The 24,244-nt window shown below is 44.3% G+C and overlaps 1 protein-coding gene across 28 annotated transcripts in view; it reads left to right on the forward strand.

Annotated features, from left to right (window-relative positions):
* Positions 1-24,244, forward strand: part of MICU1 (mitochondrial calcium uptake 1) — an 86,030-nt gene that overhangs the window by 33,991 nt on the left and 27,795 nt on the right. For 27 of the 28 annotated variants that reach the window (XM_051799652.1, XM_051799638.1, XM_051799653.1 and 24 more), the window contains 4 exons: positions 1,104-1,147; positions 12,509-12,574; positions 13,734-13,848; positions 21,681-21,763. In XM_051799652.1, coding sequence (XP_051655612.1) covers positions 1,104-1,147; positions 12,509-12,574; positions 13,734-13,848; positions 21,681-21,763 — 308 coding nt within the window. The remainder of the gene's footprint in view (positions 1-1,103; positions 1,148-12,508; positions 12,575-13,733; positions 13,849-21,680; positions 21,764-24,244) is intronic. The other variant, XM_051799643.1, reaches the window with a different exon arrangement.

Genomic DNA, 24,244 nt, shown 5'->3' on the forward strand with positions numbered 1-24,244 from the left:
TGGGACTGGATGGGCTTTAAGGTCCCTTCTCCACCCAAACCATTCTGTGTTTCTATGATTATTTATTTCATATTACATAAATATTTATTGTAATTATTTAGAAATATATTTAGATCTATAAAATGACACTTACTAACTCGTCTTTTGCAGTTCATCTACACAAGGATCCATTCATTTTGTCTCTGCTTTGAAACTCGTGTGCTTTCCCAGTAGTAGAGTCCAGTTGCAGGAGGTGCCATTAAGACATACTTTCACTTGCTATTTTTAACCTATGTCCTTTTTTCAGCTTTTCATGAGCACATGTAGAATGTCAGGCTGTCAGGGATCTGTCTTACAACACTATTTCCTGGCAGGGGAAAAGGAGGTGTTCCTGAGAAATTACTTTATTATGACACACGGACATAAGCTCAGCTCAAGTCACCATCCAGATGGATGGTCAGGGGTGAGCTCTGACCAGATAATATGTCTGTAGCAAAATAATCACATTTATCAAATGAATCCTACATCTAAATGTGCCAGTATTTAATGGATTTATAACCACAGCTTGGAGGGAGACAAAATTCAGAAGATTAAAGTCTGAAAAAATGTGTGAATATGCAGTTTTCACTGTTACCAGGCACATGAAACATTGAGAAGGTGCTTTCTGGCTGGAATTTTCACAAGTGCAAAAAGCCTTCCGACAATTGGCTTGACCTTTGAAATAGAGGTGACAGAGGAGTTGTAGCTGCTTTGGGTCACAAAGGGCAAGGGGGTCACCCTGGTGGGATGAATAATTCCATTTTTTGCAGCTTAGCTTGAACCTTTCTCCTCTTTCAAAAGCAGGTGACGCAGCAGGCACGGGAAAGGTTTTGTTTTGCTTTTTCCATCTTTTTTCTAATTTAAATTGAAATGAAGATGTGATAATTACCATAATCAGGCAGAAAATGCACAGGACGTAGCTCTGTGGAGGGGTTTTATTCTTCATAGCAGCAAAAATCAGCCTGTGCTCTCCTGAGACTGTGCATTTTACTTTCTAATCTTCTCATACAGGAAAAAAAAACAAGAAATAATTATTTTTAAGCTTTAAGAGCTTTTTCTGAGTATCTTTGGTTTTTTCCTTTCAGATCTGGGCCTGGACCAGTTCATAGTGAAACGCTACGATGGGAAGGTGAGCACATCAAACTACTAAGTGTGTTTTATTCAGTGGCTTTTTTTAACCTGGAATCCTTTAGTTATTACCTGTGTGAAGGGTGTAAATTAAATGAAGTGTTTGAAGTGTTCTCTTATGAGCTTTTTGCTGTTAAGTACAATGCAGTGTTTTTGCTGTAATGACAGAAAGATTGTTTTGATAAAGGGCTCTTTTTTTAATGTTTACAGTCAAAATATTACCTCTTCTTGTATTCTGGTGGGCCAGGAAATCATAGGTTGTAATCACATTTCCTTGCTGCTTCTTTCTGACTGTGTGAGAGCCCCACAAGTTACACTATTTCAAGAGAAACTCCCTTAACCTTTCCCTTCCAGACTCACCTCCAGATTCCTAAAGGAAGGAGATGCTCTTGTGTTTTTATCTGCATCCCAATCATGTATTCCCCCCCATCAAACAGCTTCATTTTGTTCCCTTTCGAGCCCCAGGTCCTTCCTGCAGCAATGCATGACTGCTCTGGGTGTTTGTGCTGTCATCATACGTGTTGGTAAAATGTTAAGCAAGTTCTGATCTAGTTTCGTGTCCCTGTGAAAGCATCCTACCTGTTATTGGGGATATCAGAGACCCAATTATCCGCCCTGTAAATCCCACTGCTGTGGTAAAGGCCACTCTGGCCCTAGGACTGGCAGCTCAGATCGACCCCTTGATGCAGATAACTGCAGGTTAGTTAATTTTCCACCCTTTGGGCTCATAATGGTCCTCCAGATTTCAGCTGGAGTATTTTCATTTAATCTGCATTGTCTGAAAATCTTCTGTTTCTCCCAAGGGGCGTCAGCACCTGATCCCCTCATTGCTGCAGGGTGCACCTGACAACAGAGTGTCAGGCATTTCCAGAAAGCCTCAGCACTGGAGGAAAAAAAAGGCATTTAAAGCTTTATATTAACATGAACGTTCAGCGTGGGCTGAACACATGTTTTGTGTTTAGCAGGGCCAGGTAAGGATGGAATGTGATCAGACACCTGGGGTCCCTGTCAGCAGTGCTTACGAGTGTGCTGGTTACCCAGGCAGCAGAGCGAGGCTTTGCTTGAGAACAGACAACTGGGAGGTGTGTTTTGGCAGTTAGTTTTGATACATAAAGCTCCAAAGCGTGTCGTGAACACTTGTTTTCTTTTCCCCCTGCCACAAACACAATGTCTGCTTTTCGTGATTAAAAAGATACCAACCCAGCCAAAAAAAAAGGATGTGTGTTCTTTGCAAAATACCCAATGTTCCTCCTTCTGATTTATGACAGTCTGTTTTGCGTGTGCTCACTTTCATCACTTTATCTTGTCAAGCTTTCACCCTCACTCGAGGCTTTACATAAACAGGGTTGGTTTGTAGGGAAGTGCTGAATCCCACATGATCCCAGCGCCTTGGATAAAAGATCCAGAGGCAGTCCCTTTGAACTCAACTTTCTGGTCCTTTGCCCCTCAACAGCAGCGGCTCTGACCTGTAGCAGACTGAAACCAGCTTTTTATACAACTTACAGGTGTCGCTGCTGCTCTTGGGTGTCTGGAAAGCCTGAAAGTGAGGCAGCAGATTAGGAGACTGCAGTGCACTTTCTTTTATTATTATCTTCTCCTGAGACCTATTTTTTCCACAGTCTAATTGGACTCTAGAAGCAGTGTGCTCTGAAAATGAAGAAATAGGGGTTCTTGTTTGCTTGACTGTGCTTAAAGACACCTTGGGACAGGCTAAGTCTGGCCATGGCTATTAGGGCAGCAGTAATGTCCAGGTGAGGGGATAATTTGTGGAGAGCATAAAAAGAATTGTCCTTGGCTCTCCCTTGGTAATGAAAGAAGTTGACAGTAGATTGATCTCTGACTGCACCTTGCTCTCATTTTGTTGCTTGCTTTGGGTTTCAGTTTCAGAGAATAACCCTGCCTTTCCCCAGCCAGGCCCAGCTGAGGTGCTGCAGAGCTGACCTCGCTCACTGCAGTCTCACTTGCACAGTGGCACCCGAGGGCAGCTCTTCCTCCGGGCTTCTTTCCAGCCACATCTTCCTCTTGGGTTATCAAAGCCAGCCTCTGCCTGGAGGGGGTTTGTCTTTGTGCCTCGGCACAGCTGCTGAGCTCAGGCAGAAGGGTAAGAGGGCCATCCTTGTTCCCCTGAGCATCCTTAGGGATGTCACACAGAGGTAATGAGAGTTGTGGTACTCAAAATAGGCCTGTGCACTGGACATTTCTTCTCCTCTTTTAAGGAGAAAGGAGTCTGTGAAGCTGTGCTGCTGAAAAGTACTGACAATCCACAGGCAAGATCCTGGCTGAAGAGTAGGAGAGAGGATTGATTTTAGTTCCAAGCAAAGATGTATACTGAGGATTGAGTGCAAGTGATAATTTAGAAGGAAATTCAGTTAAAAGACTAGTGCCAGCTGTGCAGTCAGTGGCATTTTAATTAGAAGCTACAGGACAGTGTTTAAAGCATCCCTGTGAATTTTGAGGGTGTGTGTTGGAGATCTAAATCCTGCATCATTAGTGAGCTGCTCTTTCCACAGAACCCGTTATATTTACATGACACTACCATCACAACAACTAATTGGCCACCATGAGGTGATCAGGACTGGTCTTGCCAAAGGATTTTGGGGAGGGATGTGCCTCTGTTGCAGTTGTGTCTGTCAGGTTTCTGAGCCAGCTTGCTGGGCACATGACTGAATGCCAGGGTGAGAAGAAAATACCTGGGTTTTTTCCCCCCTCTTCCCACCCCTCCCTCTCCCTAGTGATAATTTATAGAGTTGCTGGAGAGGGAGGTAAATGTTAATGCCTTATTAGTGGCAACAGTGCTCCTGTAATTTGAGCTTAAATGCTTTTTCTTCACTCATGCAAGACCAAAAACCCTGGAGACACTCATCCAGCAAAAACCTGTGGTCAGATCTGTGTGCCAACACAAACTCCTGCTTTTCTTTGACCTGCTGTGGGGCTGAGCATGTAGGGAGGCAACTTGTGGCTCCATTTTTGTCTAAGTGTGATGGTTTCTCCCCTAGGGAAGTAGAGGGAACGAGGCATTGATTACTGTTCATCCAGAGTAGAAAAAAAAATATTAATCAGCCTGCAAACATTTCATATTGAGCCTGGGCAGAAGGCTGATGTGAGAATAGACACAGTCTCAGGGTGCTGTGGTGTGAAGGTGCCCAGACCATGATTCTTTGCTGCTCCATTTCCAATGTGTCCCTTTCCTCCTCTCACACTTCGGCAGTAGGAAAGGAAGTGCTTTTTTAACCCATCTGCAGGAGAAATGTCTCATGTTTTAGTGATGAATAAGCTCTCACTAAGTAGCATATAATTCCTAGCACATAGAACCTGGCATAAGCTCCATTAATGTTACATAAGTTGCAATGCAGATTTTGTTTAAATAAAATTTTCTTTTTTTTGTGCCCTGTTTATTGATGGATTTTTTTTTTTTTAGCTTATGCATTAATGATTGACAAGCCTAATCTCTCTAAGACATAAAGAAGCAGTGCTGTTAATGTTTTTCCTCTTAATTGTGAGCTTCATATCAGAGCAAAATCGCATCCTGTCACCATCCTGGTGAGCCAGTGCAGGGGAATTCCCAGATGTCCCACAGCTGAGCTTCCAGCAGTGCATCCTGGTGGAAAGGGGAAGGTGAGATGAGGTGCTTTTAAGAGACCTCTAGCCTATGTAGGAAATAAAATCCTGACCCTGGATGGCATATTAGTTTAATTAGGATACACTTCACTTGACTCTTTTGTTTTTTTTATTCTCCTGTGGGGAAAATTCCTTGCTACGGCTCGATAAGAGCAAAAGCCTTGGAGCCACCAGCAACAGCTTCCCCTCCTGCAGTAAGTAATTAGAGAGGCTTTCAGTGCCCTCTAATTAAATTTATGACTTAAGTATTTCCTGCCAGCACTTGTAGTTACATCTCTAGATGTTTGGGGATGCCACAGAGCAACGCAGAGCAAAAGCACGGTGAAGGACGAGGAAAATACTTCAGGTGGTTTCTGTAAAGGCCAGTGACACACCTGGAATTCTCTTCCACTGTACAATGCAGGGTCATATCATGAACCAGTACAATGAGGAGCTTCAGCTGCCCTGAGCTGAAGGTGTGTGTCCACTAAAGAGCAGTGTCTGGGAGTCAGCTCAGAAGACAGATTTCTTTCCAGATGATTTAAAGAGCATCTGAGGAGCCCAAAAAAATGTACTCAGGGAGGATCCCTGTGGAGAGGACTGGAGGTAGAAAGACCATCCTTTTCTGGTGGATTGAAGGATCTTGCTGTCAGGTTTGAAAAAAGGACCAGAAAGGAGCCTTTATTTATTAGCCTGAATTTCTGGGTCCTTAGTTCTATGGATGAACTTAGGCTGGACATAAGCTGGCATAGACCCAAGCTTGCAGCAAGTGAGACAAGCTCAAAGTTCTGCTGTCATTCAGGAGCCAAACACTGGATCAGAGCTCTGAGCTCCTGTGATGTTTAAGTGCCTCTGAAACCTTCATTCCAAAGGCTGCAACTCTAAATGTTCACAGTTCAGTAAATAGCAACATAAAGTGTAGGTGCACTTGGTTTACTGAGCCCATTAGCTGAGAAGGACAGTCAGTGTGTTCTCTAACTTAAATACAATGAAAACAGGCGAGGAGTCCTCTAAATCCAGCTCTGTGAGGTCTTGCCAGTGTCTGCTGTGACATGAGTGTGTCCCCAGTGTCTGCAGCTGGAGCTGTTGAGTCTGGGTTGTGGCTTGCTTGGAAATACCTGGAAGTGTTCAGCTGTCCTGGTCCATAAGCCATGTCAAATGTCACTGTCCAGTTTCAGATCTCCTGCCTTTAAATTCCTTCCCCCTCTGATCTCAGCACAGGCAGTGTTTGCACGATGACCAGGAGGTGTCTTCTCACATGGGTAACAACCTCACGCTCGACTGTGTGAACGTTCCCTGCCCTCCCCAGAGGTGTCGTGAGGAACTGGGGGGAGACAATCCTTGCCTGTGACTTTGTGAAGCAAGCAGAGATGCAGTTTATTGCAGATAACCAGCAAAGCTGAGCTGAGGAGACTCCTCTCCTTGGCTTTCTTGGCTGACAGCGCTGCCCACGTTGGTGGGTTTCTCTGCTTGTTGGCTTTCTCCTCCCAGCCACCCTCGACCCTCCCATCTGCTCTGCTTAGTTCCTCTGTTTCCCAGTTTGCTGGGACCTGTGGGGACACTGAACTGTGCCAATTCTTCTCTTGGCTTGTTTTCCATAGCCCCAAATTTCATCAAAGGAAATGCTTAATTGCTCCTAACACAGGTAAAAGCACCATGTACAAACATCCCTTTGGCACTTGGGTTGCTTTAGGTACAGAACACACTTCATCCTTTCCTACCTCCTCTGCCAAATGTTTGTGGTGTATTTTGGATTTGACAAAGCTCTACTTACTGTTACCTTTCTGTACCCCTAATTTTGTTGCTTGTTTCCACAGGGGCAAATATAAAATCCTCTGGTTGTTCTTTGTACTCTTTTATTCTGGTTTCAGGGTACCCAGCGGGTGTTTCTTCCAGCTGCTAATATCTCTGAGACTTGTGTCTTTATTCTAATTCTGATTTGTGGTTGTTTTTGGTGTAACCAAGCATTCCCTCGTTTTCTTCCCTTTTCTAACCCTCTCCCCTTCCACCAGGATTTCTGGCAGGTACAAAGCAGACACAGCATGTGCTTTGATCAGTTTGTGCTTCAGACCTCATAATATGCACTTTTCATGTCAAAGGGACAGTGTACGCTCACCCCTTCTCCCTGGTCCTGTAATAAATAATCCTGAATCCTCTCCTTCATCCTCAGCCTGAAGGATTTATTTCAGAACACCTGAATTTGGCTTGAGGAGAGCACAGTCCTCAGGGTATCCATTAAAACATGGCTCTGTTAACAGGATTATGTTGGAGCAAAGCTCACATGTGTCTCCCTGCCCTCCTGTTTTCACAGTGTCTTTTGAGGCTTCTGACTTATTTTGCAGCTTGATGAGACTGTGATAGAGCTGGCTCTGCTGGAAAATGGGCTTTTCCCCTTGAGGCCACAAAGTTAGTTTGATTCTGTGAGAAGGAACAGGCATCTCTCTGGCCAAATGCTTTGGGGAAACGTCATCTGTTTGAAGGTGTCTAAATTTGGGGAAGGTTACATTTGCAAACTTGAGTTTTTCAAGTCACAGACCTATGTAGCATGAACTGTATTAAAGAATATTTGAGGAAGAAGATGTTTAGGTATTATAGTTCATAAGATGGTTTGTAGGAAAAAGAACTAGTAAGCAGAGGGGAATTCATTCAATATTAGTAATTAAAGAGGAAAATATACTCTAGACACTTCCAATTTGCCTCGTAGTTTTGTGGCCTTAGTGAAATCCACAGGGGAAATTAGGGGAAAAATAAACAACTTATTGTTATGCCCTAGTGGGTGTGTGCAGTCTTTTAATCAAAAGTGGTTTCTGGGATCATTTTTGGCTCTAATTTCTTTGATAGCTTTGCTGGTGTTGTATTAATGCCTAATACTTTAGGGACACAAAACTGAGCTCTGAGAACTCTGTCCTTGGTAACATGGAGTTAGTAGGGACAAGGGGTATGGGTGGAGCAGGGTGGGAGGGAATGTTTTAGGGATGCTTGACCTCAGTGACTACAGAAGGAGGGAAGGTCCAGATGGCAGAAGCAGGTAAAGAAAGGAGGAGTGAGAGAGGGAAAGGGAATGGCAGGATTTTTAGTTTTAATTTGGTTCCTCAAGCTGTTTGCAGCAGTGATGACAATCTCCAATTACATGTGGTTTTTCCCCAAACCCCTTTCTCATTCTGTGGGTGATTTGTACCAAGTGTATGGCCTCAACCTCATCAACTGAGCCCATGTTTAATCCCAGCTTTTTATACAGAATTATTATTTTCCCAGTGTCCTTTCACCCCGGGGGTTTCTGCCTGGGAGAAAGAGCAGCCTGCATTATCAGCATGCTGAGTTCATCTTGGTAATGTGGGCTGAGAGGCAGGAGAGCAATATCCCAATTTCTATCTGGAGACCTAAACAGCCATTTAAATTCCAAGGTGGCAGAAGTCAGCTCATTTTAGGAGCGTGATGTGGGCCATCAAGGACTGAATTTAAATCCTCCCCATCAAATTTCCATGCAAGATGCTGCTGTGCTCCTACAGAGCGTGATTTCATTACCCTGAGGGGAGCACAAGTGTACACTGTCCCTTTTTCCAAGGCATCTCCTATTTGCTTTTCCAGCAGAGGTTTCTCCCTTGCATGAGTGGCTCTGCTGCCTGCCAGGGGTCGGGAAAGCCTGTGTGGTTGATTTTCTTGGTCGTACAGAATGCTGGCCTTGCATTCCAGGTGCCATTTGTCTGGGAGGTGATGAATATTTCCAGCCTTGCTGGAAGGGTGGGAATGCAGGTTTCTCTTTCCAGTCTCAGGAGTCCACCTCTAGAAATAATTGCTGCCTGAGTTTTGATTCTGTCCACGTGTCCAAATTCAAATTTAGAGGGAGAGAATATGCAGGACAACCTCATCCATGTCCAGCTCTGTATTTTTTTGCCTCTGTGCATATATACAGATAAAATAACACCCCAGAATCAAAAGTTTTAAAAAACTGTTGGTTAAAACAGACTCTCTAAAGGTCATAACCTGCAGTATTACCTGCCAACAGTAAATTTTAAGCATTTTCCTGTGTCAGCACTCACCCACCACGATTTGCCATGAAGAAGCTCTTTGTGTTTCCCTGTGTTAATGTGCAGACTTCAAAGGAAATAGTCTGGAACCACTAGGAGTGATACTGTGAGCTGTCCCACAGCAAAAAGAGGTTTATGAGTTTCAGAAAGTCCTTGTGCTGTTTCCATCACAGCCTCAAACACTTTTTTCTTATTAAATGATATATAAAAATGCCAGGGGATGCATCTAAAATGACTTATTTCGCATCCACATTATGAAACGGGCTTTAAAAACTCTTGAATGGCTCTATTTTCCCCCAAGTCCATGTTTCATGGCATAGAGGGACCTCCCCTACCTCTTTTTCCCTTAAAGGGCTTTTGAACAATTGGGCTGAGAGGCTGCATTTTTAAATGTGACTCTGAAACCCTTTGTATTTCTTTATTCCAGTTTTATTTCAGGTTTCTTAACGTGAGGCACCACCACAAGTCATCATGAAATCTCTAAATACATGGCTTGGCTCTTTAATTTGTATCTTAAAAAAAAAAAAGGAGCAAAATTAAAAATCTCCCTGTTTTCAGAGCCTGCAGTTCAGCATTTTGATGCAGATGGGATTTGAAGGCATTAATATTTTTGGTAACCACAACAGGCTGGTTTGCATTGGGGTTTCTAAAGGGTTTTTCCTTCTCTGTCTTGTGTGATAAACTAATACAAAGCATCTGCTCTAAAAGCCTTAGTCAGCAAGTCCTGGTATGTATTTCCCTGGATTTTCAACAGCCCTGCTCAGGAAGAAGGTGTAGCAATCCGTGCCTGGTAACCCTGCAGGTTCTGCTGGACGAGGCAAATAGGAATTCTTTCCCTTCTTTGCCTACAGTGAACTATGAAATAAACCCATTAATAGATGTCTTTTAAATGTTTTCCCTAACTGAAGGTGGGCAGTTGGGACTGAAAGAGAATTGCTTTGCCTCGGGGTGACCTCACTCAACATTCCTGGGTTTGTATTTGCTTACACAGTGTTGGTCACCTGGAAGTATTTCTGTTCCAAAGGAACAAACTGAGTGTGATGACTGAGTTTGTCAGTGAAAGTCGGTTATGCTTCAGCAAAAAATCACTTGCTAATTTACAAAATTGCTTTCTGGTTCTGGAGAAACCCTCATGGCCTTGCATGCATTTGGATATGTATTTTGTTGTCCTTTTGGAAGGCGTAAGTCACTGTCAAGTGGTCACGTGAGGCTGATAAATTCCTGAAGGTTTGGTTTGTGGAAGCACAGAGGTGATGCTGAAACATGAGGAATAAACCTGCCCAAAGTGTGCTCTCCCTCCAGATCCAAACCCAAACTGGCAGCTCACAGAGACTGCCCAAGAATGTGTTCTTCCCAAAGTGGCAAATCAAGTGCTGCTCATTAAGTAGTTTCTGCAATGCCAGGTGAGGTGGATTTGCCAGGATTGAGCAGATCAGGCTTTTCTAGACCTGTGCTAGGGATGGGAACACCAGCACTGTGTGTCTGTCTCTGCCTGTGCAGAGGAGGGATCCCTTCCTGTGCAAAAACACACCTTTGGGGTTCAGATTTCCCTGGTTAAATATTACCACGTTTCACTTTTCACTCAGCCCTGGGGAAACAATTTTAAAATCAAAAATAAAGGTAGTGTTTGGCCAGGAATGGAAGGTGGGGTTTTTATCCACAGATCCTTTGTTTCCTGGGAGCTGTACCATGTACTTGGCTCGAGGGAGGCTCCAGCCCCCCAGATCAGTTCTGGGGTGGAATATGTGAAGTTTGTGATGTATCTCTGGGTGCTTTGCAGGCAGCCTGAACACAAGACAACTCTGGGGAGTTGCCTGCATGCACACTCCATTTCTTCCTCTGGCACACAGGTTTGGGGGAGTTTGGTCACTGCACTGATCTGTTCAACCCATGTTCTGCTGCTGGGCTTGGAGCCTGAGTTTCAAAGGGCAAACCAAGCTTTACATTTTGATATTACATTGATTTATTTTTTATTTATTTTTTTAACCTGTTATCCATGTCTGGTATTGTAAGATAACTTGCCTGAACACCTCTCAAGTGTTTTGTTCCACTGAGACTGGACTGGTGGCTTTTCACTGAACTCTTACATGTGCTTGTGCCAAAAGCAATGGGATATTTGAATTTGTTTCTCTTTTTACGTGTTGATTTGGGTGTTTGCTCACCTGTGTGCTTGTTAAATATGAATCTACTGCTTGATTAAAAAATACATCATAATTGTAAACTGTTTTCCTGTGGCTTGCTCACTTGTGAATGCTCAGGTCTGGATGTGTTTTGGACATGCTGAATGATTTACTCTGGGTTTGGGAATGGATTTAACATAGAAAAAAATGCTGAATGGAAGAGATTTGACTGTTTTAACAGAGCCCTTGGAGAATTACCTTGTGTTCAGATGTGTGATGTGGGTAACTAAACTATGAACATGACTCATCTCTAGAAAAGGATGAAGGTTTGGAAAGGGATTTTTCCTGAGGCATTCCAAACCTTTCTGGCTAAAAGGGACAACGCTGGAAGGAAAGTGGGATGTGGAAAGGAACCTCGAGGCCTATACACAGTGATTTGAGGTGTTAGTGAGGGCTGACTTGGGGTCAGTCACCTTGGACTGGGATGGATCACAGCAGTGCTTTGTGCAGGAGGTAGATTGATTGATTTTTCTCTTATTTTTCCTGGAGGTTCTATATAATTCTGTGGAAAATAAAGTTTTATGGTGGGGAGCAACCCCTGGGAAGGATGCTTTCAGCCTTTCCCATAGTGGGGTGGCCTTCCCACAAATTTCATGGAAAGCAATCAAACACGGCTCCTCAGTGAGCCAGAGGAAAACAAACGGGGGAATTGGGAACTTGTTACAACTTGTGTCCCAGTGCTGGGAGCCTGAAAATCTTATTGATCAGGTCAGCTGTTATTGTCTCTTATTAAGATCAACGGGAGAAATTCCCTTTTCCATGAGCTGCAGGCAGTCACAGCTCATATCCCCCAGGTGCGTGACGAGTAGATGCTTGTTTGATATAAATAAATAACATTTTGTACTTTGTTTGCTCAAAGTAAGATGCAAATGGGTAAATGCTTGTCCCTCCCGTCTGTCTTTATATTTCAGGGAGCAACTAACTTAATATGCTGTTTTATTGTTAGTCTGTGGATGTGCTTTTCTCTTGCGAGGAATATTTTGAGACTATGAATTTTAAGTGCAGAAAAGAAACCCATAAAAATTAATAAACCAATCTCTGGAACTTTTGCGTGGGATCCTTGGAGCAGGATGCAAATAGGCAGTTTATGATAAATGCTGCTCAAGAGGGGCAGTCAGAGGGAGAGGCAATAAATCACACGAGCAGGGGAGATGCAATTGCAGGAAACTGCTTTTTCTCCACAAGCCCTGGTTTAAAGGTAAAACCAGACGTTGGTAATTTGTTCTTCACGTCAGCACGGATGGATCCACGTGTTTTGGATCCATCTCGATGGGAAGAGCAGCAAAAACATATTTTGAGTAAATGATAACTTCAGCCTGGTTCCCCATAAGTATAAAGAGCCATTGCCTTGCGTCAAATAAATGCCATTAATGTGTTGCCTGCTGTTAGGGATTCACCTCTTATTAAATTCCTGGCTCTCTCCAGATGGTAAAGGCAGAGTTGCTGGGAAGAATTTTATGTGATCAGTAGAGCTGAACTGTTTTTCCCTGGAAACTGTTATTTTTTTGGTGATCTGTATGATTGTTTTTGTCTCTTTTCTTGTGGTTTCTGAGCCAGATACGGGTTAAATTTTCATCTAAATTGTTAGCTGAGCTCATCCCCACTCTGCAGCCACACACAATGGTGAGTTCTCTCAAAAAAAACCCCAAAAAACCTGAGGTGGATGAGAGACATCAGCTGCAGACAGTGGGGCTGACCCTTGCTGGGATATCTCCATAGGCTTCCAGCCACAGCAACCACCTGGTTGCTTCCCAACTTTCTTGCTCTTGGCAAGCCTAACCATTCAACTTGATGTGATGTTGTGCCTGCTGGTTTTATTGTTGGTTAACCAGTGTTCTTTCCTTTGCCTTGTATATGATGGGATCTCCGCTAGACAGAGGTAACGGGGGGACAGTGCTGGAGCTGGATCCTCGTGTGGTGCTGTTTGTTGGTGGTTTTTCCTAAAACTGTTCCTCAGTTCAGCCTTGCTTTCACCATGCCTGTGTGCTTGCATGGCCTGGTTTTCCCTGGAATAACCTCAGCACCCCTACTCTCCTCGTTAACAACTGACCTCTCCTCCCTGTGTGCGTGTGCCTCCTCCTGCTGTGTTCTTGAAGTGGGTCACCAGTGTGGATTCCCTAACAGTTGCATGGATCCTTTTCAGCCTTTGAAGGTCCTGCTCATCAAAGGGACCCAGATTTTTGGCTTAGTAAGATGTTATGAGGTGGTAATTGAAAAAGAACTGGAGCAAGAGGGAGGCTGAGATGGGTTTCAGTCCCAATCCTCCTTGTGAGGTTGTACCCACACACCTGAGCTGTGTGTTACTGAGAACTACTTGATTTTAATTACTTAAAAAACATCCTTCATATTCACGTCAAATAGTTCTTTCTTGGCTACTGCTGCAGCAGAGTCTAACTAAAAAGCTGTTAGTGAAATAGCCTTGCCTTGCTGCATCCTATATTAAAAGATTCTGATTTTCATAACTCTAATCTCAAAGATTCCGATCGTTTCAAGCCAAAGGGCTGTAGTTTTATTTATCTGTATGTCCCCTCGGCTAAACCAGCTGAGCAATCCTGTGCAATTCCTTATCCCTCATTTGAGATAGGGAAGCACTGATCTTTCCAGAGCTTTTCTGTTAGATTTGAAGGCTGGAAAAGGTCCACTGGATGTGAATAGAGATAGCAGGGGTGTGTGTCCATGGAGTGGCTTGTTGGTGGTAAGGCTACAAAGAAAACCTTCCATTTCTCCATTTAATTGATTGCTTTCTTCTCTCTTTTTGGGATGTGCTTGGGTGAACCAATAGAAGCTGTCCCAGGAGCGGGAGAGGTTTGCAGATGAGGACAGCATATTTTATGCCCTTGGAGAATGTGGACTCATCTCTTTCTCCGACTACATCTTCCTCACCACGGTCCTTTCCAGTAAGTACTGGGGATTTTCCCTGCAATTACTGCATTTTTCAGTTTTGAAGGTTCACAGGCTTTGCTCTTCTTGTCTCCATGTGTTTCCCTACAAGGCATCTTGGATTGCCTGCAACTCGAGCTGAGGAATTGCTGTTGCTTCATCGGGTCTAGGCCGAGCTTCGGGTGCTTCAGGCAGACGAGCAGGTCGATGACTTCTGGAGATTTATTTCTCTTTTTGAAATGTGACAGCGTTTTTTTACTGAGTCATTTGACCTGCTGTTCAGAACTGTAAATGGAGCCGTGTTCTCAGGCTGTGTTCATATGACATCCCTGTGTTTGGATGAACATTGCTCTCCAGCTCTTCGCTGGGCTCACGCCTGCCCCAAACTGCCTTTTCCACCTGGATGTCCCCTTGGGTGAGCTCAGGCTTGTGTGTAATGTAACCCAATGAGGAGAGAAGTTAAGCTGTTTACATTTCAACAAGTATCACAGATACCTTCTGTCTTTTCACCCCGCTGCACTTGACTTGCATTTGTGATATTTCTGTGATCTGCTAATCTGTTCCAGCAAAGTCTTCTGCACTCCGAGTGCTGGCACTTAAAAGTTTGCTTTGTTGGCAAGAACCAGTGAAACTGAAGCCTTTGGTAATGTCAAATGGCACTTCTAGACTTTCTCCATGTGGAAATCAAGCCCAAAACCTCATTTGCACAGCTTCTCTGGCTGCTTGGAAGGTGCTGTGTCATAAACACGAAAGGCCACGGCAATTTTTCAGCCCTGTTAGAAAATGGGAGTAATGGGGGCAGTGTCCAAATGAACTCGAGGCCTTTTATTTTCAGGCTAATCTTTTAAGTATCCATTTCATGATGACTTGATCTGTGGAATTTAAAAGCTGGACCCTTCCCAGTTCCCTGCAGCCCCCTGTGCTGCCTGCCCTGGGCAGGTCAGGAGTCAGCTGGGTTAATCACCCAGGTTTTATCAAAGCAGCAGGTGCTTTATTTTCCCTCCCTGTTCTTCCATGCTGTAATATGGAGACATGAGAGGCAGCTCTTATTTACTGAGGATCTATTCCCAGGGAGAAGCAAATGGATGTGGTGGGGGAAGACTTGTATGTGACCTTCATGTTATGAAAACAAACACTGAGAGACGAAGCTGATTCAAGCCAGGGAATTCGTTTTATGACTTTAATCTGCTGGTTTTATTTGACTGAGTCTCAGAACTGGCTTGTAGGACCTTTGCTGCTCCTTTCTTACATTCATCTCGCCTGTGCCAAAATGATCTCCAGGTATTCACCTGTGTAGAGGGCTTTTCATTGCAGTCTCCACAGATGACAATGAGCTCTAAAACCTCTGGTATCACATTGCTGGATGTGGTTTAGAAAACACTCTTGCCCTTGTTTTTATGGCTGTGCTGGTGGTGAACAACCCCCTAATCAAAATTAATTTCATGTGCTTCCACAGGCAGCAGTAAAGAAAAATTGTTCTTGGTTTGGTGTGATTTCTTTGTTGTAAGAATAAAAGAAAAGGACCACCTTGAGTTGGAGAACAGCCAGCCTTGTTTTGGAGGCTGTGCAGGAGCAACAGGGTTTTTTTTTCCTCTTGTTCTTGGGCTTTTAAACATGTTCACAATTACTGGGGAGTTAGTCAGACTAACAGGAGGAGACAGAACTGGGTGGTGTGTGCTTTCCAGCTCACAGGAGCCCTGTGAAGGCCAGGCAAAGCAGGAGCTTTCAAAAAGGAAAATTTAAAAAAAAAAAGAGAGAGAGAGAAAAAAGGCGTTCCAGGGCTTTTAGACTGAGTTTTAGTTATTTTGGGAGTTTGCTGAATAGTTACTGAAGATGGAGGAGTATCTCTGGAGCTACAGCGATTCCCCAGAGGAAGAGTTTTGGTTTCATTTGTAAAGCCTTTGCTTTTATAAAGATAAAACTCCCAAACAAACCTTGCCCTGTGGCTAAACAGAAAATTCTCTGTTAACACCACGCTGGTTCCAACTCCTAAACGTTACCTTTCAGGAATCCAGTAGTTTCTGACTGGTTTTTTTTCCCCCTGGGAAATAAATAAAATAGCATGAGTAAAGTAAGTCTTAAACCAGACAATTCAATATTGGTTTTCTCTCTGTGTTTTTTAAATAACCCAATCATTAAGGAGGTATCTGGACAAGAGAGACATCAAACAGATAACACCCACTAATACTGGGAAAGGAAGGTGGCATATTGGGCACTAAGCAGGATGATGAGAAGGGGGAGTGTGAGATCGGGTCTAGGGGTGGGAGGCAGGAGGGAGAGTGATGGAGAGAGATCCAGCGTGGTCTGGTCTGGCTTATTGAACTGCAGGCTGATCAGGGAGAACCTCAGCAAACAAGAAAGCCCAAGGGCTTTGTGTCATTGTGCTCCTCGGGCGAGGGGGGGTCGTGATTCCCAAAGCTTTTCATTTCAGTTGTCTGTGCAGCTCCAGCTGAAGTTCAGTTGTGTCTTCTGGAACGGGGAGGGACAGGAGGAGAGAGGGCTGGAGGCTTCATCTGTGTTGCTCTCAGACAGCTGTTTGCATGTTGCCCAGAGAATGGAGTCTGACACCACACTGTGTTCACTCTCTGCTCTGAGTTTCTGTGAAAATGTATTTTTAAAACAATTAATAAAACAGCTTTTAAGTGCTTCAGAAAATCAGCCTTCTGTTAAAAGCAATGAGAGCTGAGGGGCCTCAAGGAGGCTCCCTGCTTTCTGCTGCTTCAGCTGCTCCTCAGGTTTTGGGGCAGAGACAGAAAGATGAGCAAAACTCGGGATAAGCAAATGCTGATTTTTCTGGCTCCTTCAGATTTCCCCTGGATCCTTCAAGTGTCACAGGAGAGCAAAGCCATGGCTTCCCTGACCAAAGAGGTTTTTGCTTTTGGACTTGCAGAGCAAGTGGAGGAAGGAGGGAAAGAGCTTTTCCATCATCAGCAATTGCAGTTTCCAAGCAAATGGGATCTGTTACCCAGTTCTAATGTCAGCTTTATTAACAGGTACTGAAGGGAGCTGGGCATTAACAGGATAAATTGCTGTTGTTTCCACAGTTGGACTGTCTCTGTGTCTGAATTTAATCCTCCTGGCAGGAGGGTTAAATAACACTGGCTAAAGCCACAGTAATCACTCTCTTGCCAAGGCTCTTGTAGCAAACCTGCAGCTCCTTCTCCCATCTCCTGCTGGCATTCTTTCTAGACTGCAGCAAGCTCCATCCCTTAGGATGGATCCACCTGGGTCATTTTTTTCTTTCCCCTGTGTAGGAAATAAATCCCAAGCTGTCTGACTCTGGGAGTTATGTTATGGCCAGATCCTGAGTGCTGTGTGTGTCCCGGTGGTGGAGGGGACAAGGAATGTTCTCCCAGACTGCTGCAGCAGGTGACACGATATCCAGGGCCTGTTTGCTCCGGGGCTGTTCTGAACAGGTATTCCTGGTTGACAGGAGTGTCTTCAGCCCCCATCCCTGCCACAAGTGAGATCTGTTATCTCTGTGATCTTATCAGCGATGGCTTAATGCTGCTTTGCCCTGTGCCACAGGGCTCCTTTCCACAAGAAAAGGAGGCAAAAGGTTGCTTTGAGTCCATAGGACTGTTTTTGTTTGTGGTCCTGGTCAGGTTAATTTTATCTTTAGTCTTTCAAGACCCTTTGCCTACTGTGGGTCCATCTCACCCACACTTTGGTGCAGGGATGTCTTCATGCCTTTCTGCCAGCCCAGCTGCTGCAGTTTCCCAGATGTATCTGAGCAACACAGAGATCCTCTTCCAAGGGATATCCTTCCATCCCTTCTGGATGTAAGCCTGGTTGCTCTCTGTCAGAGGGAGGGCTCTCTGACTCAGCATCCCAACTTCTGCTGTGGAGTGGTGGCCGTGCTGAAGGACAGGACAGGAACAGGATGGATTCCTCACAGTTTGGAGTCTTTCCAGGCAGAGCTTGGCCTCTCTAATTTAAAAACTGCCACTGGGGCATGGGATGCTCTCCCAGCCTCTCCTGCAGTCTTTCTATGGTCTTTCTCAGTTCACCTCTTCATCACTGGCATGCTGGGATGAGCTGATGGATCTCCACCAACCTCCCGTGTCACAGGGGATGGGGAATTCCCTGTGGGAAGGACTACTCTGCATGCAGCACTTGTCAGCCTCGTTGAGAAGTTCCAGAAACCTACTTATGATTATTTCTGTAGAATTAGGAAATGGAATAACTTTGTGCTGCTCATAGCAATATCCCTGAATAACAGAGATCAAAGGAAGGGACAGAGAATTCTGCTGCAAGACATCACAGACAGTTAACTTGTGTGCAACCACGTGCTGCATGAGCTGCAGTGGGAGTCAGAGGGAAAGACTAGTTGAGGGGTGTCTCCAAGTGTGGAATATCGAGTTTGGGGGAAAGAGAAGATCAAATGAGTGCAAAACCAGAAAAAAAAGTGGCCTTTCTCGTCAGCAAGCTTTGAATATATTTCAGAACACACTGCTGCTGGTGAGTATGGGCAGTAAAGAGCAATTGAGTGCTGCAAATTGGTCCTTTGAATAATTGGAAGTAGTTTAAAATGGCATAATTGGCTTAAAGATGCCTAATCAACCCATCTAATCCCTGGGAGGCTCCCCAGGGCTTTACACTGATGGATGGAGTGGGTTTTTTCAATGTGGTCAGAGCTGCTGCTCCTCATCTGTTTGTCTGGTGGAAGTTACTCATCTTCATAACATTCCTGTGTGTGGCTTTTGCTTTTCTTGCTGCCTTTCTGTCCCAAATATTTGATTGGAGCAAATGAATCAAGAAAAATATCAGTTGCCTTTGCACTAAGTCCCGGGTTAGCTGAAGAAGCAGCTTGGTGTGTAGAGCTGGTGGAGTTATGGATTTACAGGACCATTTCAATCTGATCTTTCTAGACATGGTTCCATATATGTCCAAGGTAGGAATAGATAAATCATGGATTGAGAAGGGCATGGGCTCCAGGACCACGTTTTCACTCCTGTTGGTCTGGTGAGAGGTGTCCCTGTCCATGGTGGGGGGTTGGAACTGGATTATCTTTAAGGTCCCTTCCAACCCAAACCTTTCTGGGATTCCACATTAATGATTTGGAGGAATCATCAGGAAGTCACCATATCCTCCCTCGTTGCAGAAGGAATATTGCATTCATTTGGAGGCATCTTAATTAAGGGGGCAGTGGGGAAATTTAGAGAAACTGCAGTTGGGAATAGTAAAATTGGAGGGGCAAAATAAAAGGGGAGGAAAGGCTACATCTAGCTGAGCAAACTGGTATCTGCTGCTTTGACTGTCTGCAAGTTTCAGAGCTAGAAGTGCAGGAGGAGGAAGAGAAATGGAGGTTGTGCAGGCTGAGGTAATGGGGACCAGCAAGGGTGGGTGCAGAGTCAGTCTTCCCAATAAATCCTGGCCAGAAGCATCACAGCCAAGAGCAGAGGCAGGAATTATCTCACCCAGGACCCATAAATCCAGCCCTGGAGATCAGGAAGGTGCATCTTAATGCACGTTCCTTCCTGAGCAGGAGCAGGATGACCTAATTGGTTTCAGTGCCCTCTGGTTCCCCTGGCTCAGGTTCACATTGTTTGGATTGAAGTGTCATCACAAGGAATTGGAGAGGGACAGGTAGATCAGAGTGTTGCTTATTAGCTCAAGGAGTGAAGTAATCAAATTTGCCAGTTGAAAGCCACATTGCTTCCCTATCCTTAGAAAACACTGAGCCTGCAGATTTTTGATGCTGAACTGTTCATTTTAATCTTGCAAGGGTTGTTCTTTGATAAACTGCTCCTGGAAATGTGTATTTAGAGATGTAAAAGGAAGGAAATGGCCCTTGCGAGGGGTAAGTAAAGTATTTTGCTTTCTCTGTTCATCCCCCATCTGCACAAATGGGATGTGCTACTTTTATATATTATATATTTTAGATTACATTATCTATATTATGTTTTCTTAAAAAAAGAGGGGAAACCCAAATGCCAGTTTTTAAGAAGGAGTAACAAATTTTCCAATCTCAAAATAAACCTGGCAGAGAAAATGGGGGAAGAAGGATGGGATGTGTTGATTGCTCTTTTTCTGGAATCTTGTAATTAGATCAGTTTTGCATATTCCTCCTCTTCCTCACAGAGGAAATATCTCTCCATGCAGTGCTAGACAGAAGAAATTGCCTCCAGGCTTTCACACAGCACTTGCAATTAGAGTGAATATGTTTTATTTAAATATTAAGACAGTAGTTGGGAGCTTGTTGCTCCTCGAGAAAACGGGGGATTCATCGCTGGAAGTGCTGGATGGATACAGAGGAGGCTTTTTGCATAAATCCCTTAAATTAGATGTATCATTGGAGAGATTATGAAGGTGGTGTTGGGGACAGGGGGACCAGCTGTCCCCAGCTCAATTAACACTGGATTAATGAGGGAGGGCAAGCAGAGGTGTCCCATCCCAGCAGCAGGGTGGTGGAGCTGGTGGAGGGCAGGGCAGGGATGTGGGTGGAAGGGGGGTGACCCACCACGTGCTGCTGGTTACAGGAGCCCTTGTTTATGCACGTGGTGTTGGCATTCCAGGCTGGCAGGGGGAAATGGGGAATGCAGGGCCGTGTGTGCTGTGTTTATCAAGTGGGTAGTGACAGGCTGTTCCTGCCATCAGCTTTAATGTCACTGTACATCTGTTTGGGGCACAGAGTTGTTTGGGGAAAGGGATCTCATTAACATGTTTGTTGAATCTTTTTGTGATAAAGTGCTACCAGTTATTACAGCAAGGAGAAAACAGCATGTAGAAGTTTCCTGGTCTTGGATTGGAGCTGCAGCTACTGTAAAAAATCCACTTTGGTTCATTCCATATTAATTTCATTTTGCCTGAGTGATTCCTCTTTGCCTTCCCCCTACCAAGGAGATGCCTTGCCACAGAAGGGTGGTTGCAGAAACTCATTATTTTTTGAGCATCCACAGGAGATATTCCCAGTTGATTGCACAGATGAGGTTAAAGAGGGGTGAGCCTCACCAGTGATCTACATCCTGCTGCCAGATTTGGGTGGGGAACAAAGAAAGGGCTAAGTTTTAATTGAACATTTCAGATGACAGCCTAAGCACTAGTTATAGCCTAGAGGATTCCCTGGAAATCCCAGCAAGCACCAAGATTCCTGTAGGTGGTGTGTATTTGAAAGTAACAGAGGAAGAGAAATTCTCATCTGTTTGCTTAATATGGCAAAAATTGTGGCACTGTGTTGTAGCTTCAAATGGTGATGGGTTACAGAGCCCAGAATGGAAAGGTACTAAAATCCTGTGGTGGGATGCAGGGGAAAGAGCGTGGTTTGCTGGGATGGGTGGCTGGGAAGTGCTGCCTTTGCAGAGTTCTGCCTAAATAAACCATGACAGCACAGACTAAATGCAGTGAAAAATAAGGTACGGCGGCGTCTCAGCTGGTGAGCTCCAGCCCACATGTTGTCTCATAACTGGACTGAGACAGGGTGGGAATGATTTGTTTAAATTTGTGCAGTGAGAGGAGTCTGGAGGAGAATTACCCAAATTCCAGGTCTGCCCCTCACCCATGGACTGCTTCAGGGAGCACACAAAGTGCTCTGTGGCACCTGGGGAACCTCCTCTGGCCAAACTGGGGTTCTTGCCGTTAGAATTTGTCATTGGAAGTGTCAAATAGTGTCTTGCTTTCAAGCTTTTTATGCCTCTAAATGGAATAAATGTTGTTCAAGAAACATCTCATCCCAGCTCCTTGTCTTGAGGTTCCCAAGAGCTGCATTTTCTTATTAAAATTGCGAGAATTAGGGAAAACTTCTTTTGGATAAAGTCTTTCAGAACCTCTGCCATTTTTATGGAGCTTTTGTGTCTTTGTTAACTGTTCTTTTTATTGTGTTTTTTGTTGTTTTTTTTTTTTAATGTAGCTCCCCAGAGGAATTTTGAAATTGCCTTTAAGATGTTTGATCTGAACGGTGACGGCGAGGTGGACATGGAAGAGTTTGAGCAGGCAAGTTGAACAAAAGGTTGATTTCTCAATGCTACAGCATCTCAGTCACAAGTGCAGTGCTCCTCTATGATGTTACTGTGTTTTATATTTGTGGTTTAGTGCTGGTTTACATCTTTTCCTCCTGTGCTCTGCTGCGTTGCCTCAGCTTGTGGGTTTTTTTAACTGGATATTTCAAGGCAGAATTTTTCATTCAACCAGGACAACCATTTCAGATTTCCTGTGGCTTTGTCACCAATGTCCAAGGCCAGGTTGGATGGGGATTGAAGCAGCCTGGTCTAGTGGAAGGTGTCCTTGCCCATGGCAGGGGGTTGGAACAAGATGGGCTTTACAGTCCCTTCCAACCCAAGCCAGTCTGTGATTCTATAACAGTTCTTTAGAAGATGTCACCTCCAAAGTAGATAAAGAACTTCTTTTCACTCCACTGATGTCATGGGATTTTGATCCTACTTCCACAGCTTCTGCTGTGTTCTTTAATCTTATTTGTTTTCAGAGAATAACCAAGGTGAGTCTGCTTTAGGAGAATTTATCCACTTACTCTAATATAATCTAAAAAAGTGTTATTAAAAGCATATTTTCATTAGTCCTCTACTTCTTACAAGACTTTATCAGCAGGGAGTTGGATGCTGGCTTCTTAATGAGCTCAGCCTTGGTGTGTGGTGTTGGTGAGCTCCTCCTATGAGCTGTGGTTTGTGGGTGTGTCCGAGTGAGAACTCGAGTTGTCAGAGGGGAAAAGATCTGCCCTCCCCAGGCAGGAGTGTGTGATTTTCTTGCCTACATAGGAAACAATCTTAGAGTTCTGGGAACTCACAACCACCCTGAAATCACAGTATGTTAGCAAAGCTCCCTGCTTGTGCTGCTCATAAAAGCAAATTTAAATGCCTTTGCAAACTGATAGCTGGGACCACAGCAGCCCTGAATAATCCAGTCACAGGTTCTTACCGGTTGTTCAACGACTAGTTCACTTCAAAAGAGTCTCTACGAGGTCATGCTTGTGGCACTTGCTGTAAGTGGGAGGATCTAGTGGCAAAGGAGGTCTGTTAAATTAATTCTCCCCATCTGATCTTTTGCTGTCATCCTGCTGAAATTATTACCTGTGGGGATGATGTCATCGTCACGAGTTTGCTGCAGAGCCAGGGAAGAGAGCTGGGTGGCTGTGAGGGTTTGGATGCACACTTTGCACTCTGAGGAGAATGGAGTTATGTGTGTCTGCAATCTGATATCCCTTCACTTGACAGCTTGAAATGTAAACCCAGGGGTTTGTTCACTTTCCTTCCTCTCCTTTCTTTTCCAAAGTAAAAAACGCTGGTTTCCCTTCCATCCACGTAGTGCACTCCACTGCAGCTCTCTGATCAGCTTTAACTTCTCCAGACGTGTTTTACGGCGCTTAAAATGTCCTGGAATTAAATCAATTATGGCAATATGTGAGTTTAGGAAAAGCAGAGAACGATTAACCTCCTGCTAAAGATGCAGTGACACCAAGGTGCCAATACAGGTGTCGTGTTCAGGTTTTTTATTAGCCATGTGAAGTGAGGAAGAACGTTTCCAAAGTGCTACGCAGATGAAGGTGCAAAATTGAATTAAATGATTTCCAGTCATCCAGTAGGCCAAGGGAAGTTATACGTGCATTAAGTCATATAAAAACCCTTAGGAAGGGGAAGGTGTTTTTGTTAAGCTTGTTACATGTGTCACTGCCTCTGTAGGAAGGAATAAAGTTCCTGGTTAGCATCAGAATATTTTGGTGAAGGCTGATCTTCCAGAGCTTGGGAGTCAGAGGATGAAGGAGCTGTTTTGGGAAGTGAGGAAAGCTGACACTTCTGGTGGTGTCTGAGGATATTGATTTGCTGCACTTCCCAAACAGAGTTAAAACAAACACACAGCTTCTTCAGTGGGAGGCACCTGTACCACACTATGCACATATATGATGTAACAAACAGTCACTTATATGATAAATACTCTTGTTCACTCCTTATGCAAGTGCCCCAGTAAGGGCATGAAGGGTGTGGCAGGGTCTGCAGCCCTGTCCTGTAAACATCCTACCTGGAAGGAGCAGCTGGAACTGGCCCTTCCGGGGGATTGTGCTGCTGGAGGTGACCTCAATTTACAAGAGCAATATCTTTTGGGGGAAAATGGGTAGAAAAGGAAGAGGAAGAAAAGTATCATTCCCACGTGAGCACGTGGGAATGAACTTCCTACTCCTCCTTTACACGTTGTCTCAGGAGACAGCCAAAAGCAGGTCCTTCTTCTCATTAATGTCTGGAAACCCTAGGAGTATTCAGGGAAAAAGATTGCTTCACTAATTTAGCTAGTATGTGAGTTGGAGGCTTTAACTACCTAATAAAAAATGTTGAATTTCTTCAGGCCTTGCTGAAAAGCCTCAGATTTTCTTATCCAGTTGATGCATGTGGTTAGTGCATAGTGCTGAATAATGTGGTGCCTGCATCAGTATCAGCTCCCACTCTTCGTCCTTCAGCATGTAAATAG

This window comes from Manacus candei, unplaced genomic scaffold (assembly GCF_025592945.1).
Source record: "Manacus candei isolate 608988 ecotype Guabito, Panama unplaced genomic scaffold, ASM2559294v1 h1tg000050l, whole genome shotgun sequence".
Classification (NCBI taxonomy): Eukaryota; Metazoa; Chordata; class Aves; order Passeriformes; family Pipridae; genus Manacus; species Manacus candei.